The sequence below is a fragment of the Mus musculus genome, chromosome Y, assembly GCF_000001635.26.
Source record: "Mus musculus strain C57BL/6J chromosome Y, GRCm38.p6 C57BL/6J".
Lineage (NCBI taxonomy): Eukaryota > Metazoa > Chordata > Mammalia > Rodentia > Muridae > Mus > Mus musculus.
In genome coordinates, this window is record NC_000087.7 from 65,939,065 (window position 1) to 65,942,330 (window position 3,266).

The 3,266-nt window shown below is 38.6% G+C and overlaps 1 protein-coding gene across 1 annotated transcript; it reads right to left on the bottom strand.

The window, feature by feature from the left end:
* Positions 1 to 214: 214 nt before the first annotated feature.
* On the bottom strand, positions 215 to 898 carry Gm20933 (predicted gene, 20933). The gene has a single exon (XM_017318861.1). It carries the CDS (start codon positions 896 to 898, stop codon positions 215 to 217), a length of 684 nt encoding a protein of 227 aa, XP_017174350.1.
* Positions 899 to 3,266: the final 2,368 nt, after the last annotated feature.

The window sequence follows — 3,266 nt, forward strand, 5'->3', positions numbered from 1 at the left end:
TGCTTTGATGTTCTTTCCACCATAGTCCATCTCTTCCAACAATGTGTTCACTAAAAGCATGTCATGTCACACGTATTAATTTTTAGAACAAAACAAATTTTATTGACAAAGATACTGAGGTTGTCAAAGACCCATAGGTACCCAACACAGGAAAATAAACATTTTTTTCAATCCTATAAGTTTACTTTTCTGTACTTTGTGATTTTTTTTTAATTTAAGTGATATTTGACACCAGAGTATAGACATAGATATGTAGGTCACCAAGAAATTTGATAAAGTACACAGTAGAATTGGCTAGAACTTTGTAAACAACCTTTCCGAACTTTTTGGATCCATCATCTCTGGTGTACTGCACCCAGGAACCTATTAAGAAGTCATTGTCATCACCTGATCTCGCCTCAGCCAGAGGGGTCTCTGGAATGATGTGGAGGTTACCTTCCTTGTAGTCATCCAGGAGCTGATAGACGTAGAGGACCGGATCCTTCTTGTAGGAAATGTAAAAATAGTCCTGTAAGAATGGCACCTGGGCTAGCACCATCCCACTCCAGTTGTCCTCAGAGCCATCTTTCCCCTCAAATTTGTGTTGTACCTCTCTGCAAACCAGGGCGCTGGCGAGGTGGACATCCCTCACCTGAGTAGAAACTACTTTGTGAGGCAAGACCTTAAGATTTAAAATCCTCTCATCGCTGTGGAGCTCCTGTCCGTAGACACTGTCAATTCCGTCATACTTCACCAAATAAAGAGAAGGGTTTGTTGGCAGTTGACCTAGAATGATGGCCTTCCAATGGGTGACAGGCTCATTACCTTCCTTCCACCCGTGAGAAATTCTGCAGCCAACAATATTCCCCAGGGCCTGGGAAGAAGGCTTCCTCCTACTCTTCTTCTTGAGTGATGTCATGCTCAGACTCTTCAGAGGTATTGTCTTCTACCTGGCTGTAGACCTGTTGTGCTAGATCACACTGTCTAAGTGGCTTCCATTCTCTTCAAATATCATACTTGCCCATTGCCTGGGACTGAAGATCTTGCCCGTTTACGCCAGACACAATGCTGTTGCCTCTGTCATATATATGAATTCCTGATGGGCAATGGTTATGGGTTGGGAGTGAATGCTGGACCAAGACTCTTCTCTACGAGAACTTCTGAGCATGTGAAGAAGACTATGCTAAACAGATTTGAGCTCCTAAAATTAATTTTATAAAAATAAGAAGTTAATAAGTCAGCCATGGTGGTACACGCATTTAATCCCAGAACTCAGAAGGCAAGGACAGGCAGATTTCTAAATTAGAGACCAGCCTGGTCTACAAAGTGCGTTCCAGGGAAGCCAGTGCTATAGAGAGGAACCCTGTCTCAACAACAACAACAACAACAACAACAAGTAAAAGAAAACAGAAGAAAATCAAATGAAAAACAAACAAAAGAGAAATTCAAACAAAAAATAACAAAACAAACAATCAAATGGAGAAGTTAATAGGAAGTGGTGGTGACCCATAACTTTAATCATAGTACTCAAGAGGCAGAGTGAGGCAGACCTTAGTGAGATAAAGGCTAGTCTGGTCTACACAGTGAGTTTCCTGACAGCCAAATCTAAACATACAGAAACTCAAATAAAATTAACCAAGCAGGCAAACAAACAAACAAAGAAACAAAGAAACAAAAACCAAGGACATAAAAATAGTGTAATTAACAAGTAATTCTCTAGAGCTCAGAAGAATATACTCAGATCAACATTTATTTCTTCAGCCCTGAGTTAATTTGTCTCTGATGAGGATCATCTCCTTGAAATTCTATGTCAATTTAGGTTGTGCTATGACTATTACACCCAATGATCAAGAAGAAGAGAAAAAAAAAAATAAAAGGGCCAGAAGGGTCACCATGACTCTCTTGTACATGTAAGGACTGAGCTAAGTGCCTGCATTCACAAATATCTTCCCAGGGACACAGCACACCACTGTCCTTCTTTATTGTTTCTCCTGACCCAGCTTCAAAATTATTTGATGAAGCCATTGCATCAGTGAACTCAAGAACAACTCAACAATTTGAGGCAATATCAGCCATTTAGAACTAATATCTTCTAACATGCACTTGGACAAAGAGGAGATTTGGCATTTTAGTGGAATTGTGATCTAGATATTGTTAGCAAGGATAATAAATTCAGGAGATAAACTAACCTAGACCATTCATCTCCCTAGCTAATAAACATGGAGAAAGTAAATTGTACAGTAACTCTCTGTAGGAGAGAAAATTTTTAGCTTTCTGTAGCTATGAGGGTCCTAATTACTACATAAATATACTTACCCATAGAAAAATATCCTAGTTGTCAAGATTCTGTCTCCTGATACAGACCAGGAACCAAAAGCCTGTGGGAAAAAATGACCTGGCTTTGACACACCACTGTGAAGATAGTGAACTCACCTTCAATGGATTCTAGTGCCTCTAAGTGGAATAGATGCGCAACCTCCAGCCAGTGCTCTGTGACATCACCCTAGTTCAGCTTACATCATAAAACCCCTCTCAGGCTGGTTCCTTCCCTAGTTACACTCAGAAACGTTCAGCATCTCGAATTTACCTTTTCATATGGCCTCCTAGAAATAATAAATGAAATCCCAACTGAAAGGCCTGATGATCTGAGTAATATTCTGCCAAAGAATTTCACCCTTGCATTGTTTTTATTGTTTGGTTGTTGGATTTTTATTTATTTGTTTGGTTTGTGTTTTGTTTTGTTTCATTTTTGTTTTTATTTTCGTTCTGAGAAAGTCTTCGGTTTCTGACTTGACAACATCCATGGTGGTTATTTTTCATGTTCCAACCTTTCCCTTGGTTATCTTTAAGCTGTGCTTCTTATCATAAATATTGCCAGACTCTTTGAGGCAGCACACTGGATAGCACACCAATTTTCACTTTATGAAAACCCACAGTTAGAGGAGGACTATTTTTACGCAAAAAAACCTGGAATTTGACAGGGTTAAATGACATATATTGAAACCAATGGCAATCATGAATTATGGATTCTTTGGAAAGTAAGAGGAAAACATAGATCTTGGGCATGCTTACAAAGTTGTGATAAAATTAAAACAAACCTGATATCTCCCAGTCATATTTTAAAGGTTTTTAAAATTTACCAGCACTTCTGATTACAAGGAATTTCAGAGATTAAATGCAGTAAAACAGGATGAAATAGATGAGGTAATTTTAGTTTTGAAATATGTGTAGACAGAATACTGGACACAGGTATGTATAAAATTTACTTACAAATTAGAGGACACTTT

What these genes read in the sequence shown, in the direction of transcription:
- Gm20933 (XM_017318861.1), bottom strand. Translation starts at nt 898, where the DNA reads ATGACATCACTCAAGAAGAAGAGTAGGAGGAAGCCTTCTTCCCAGGCC.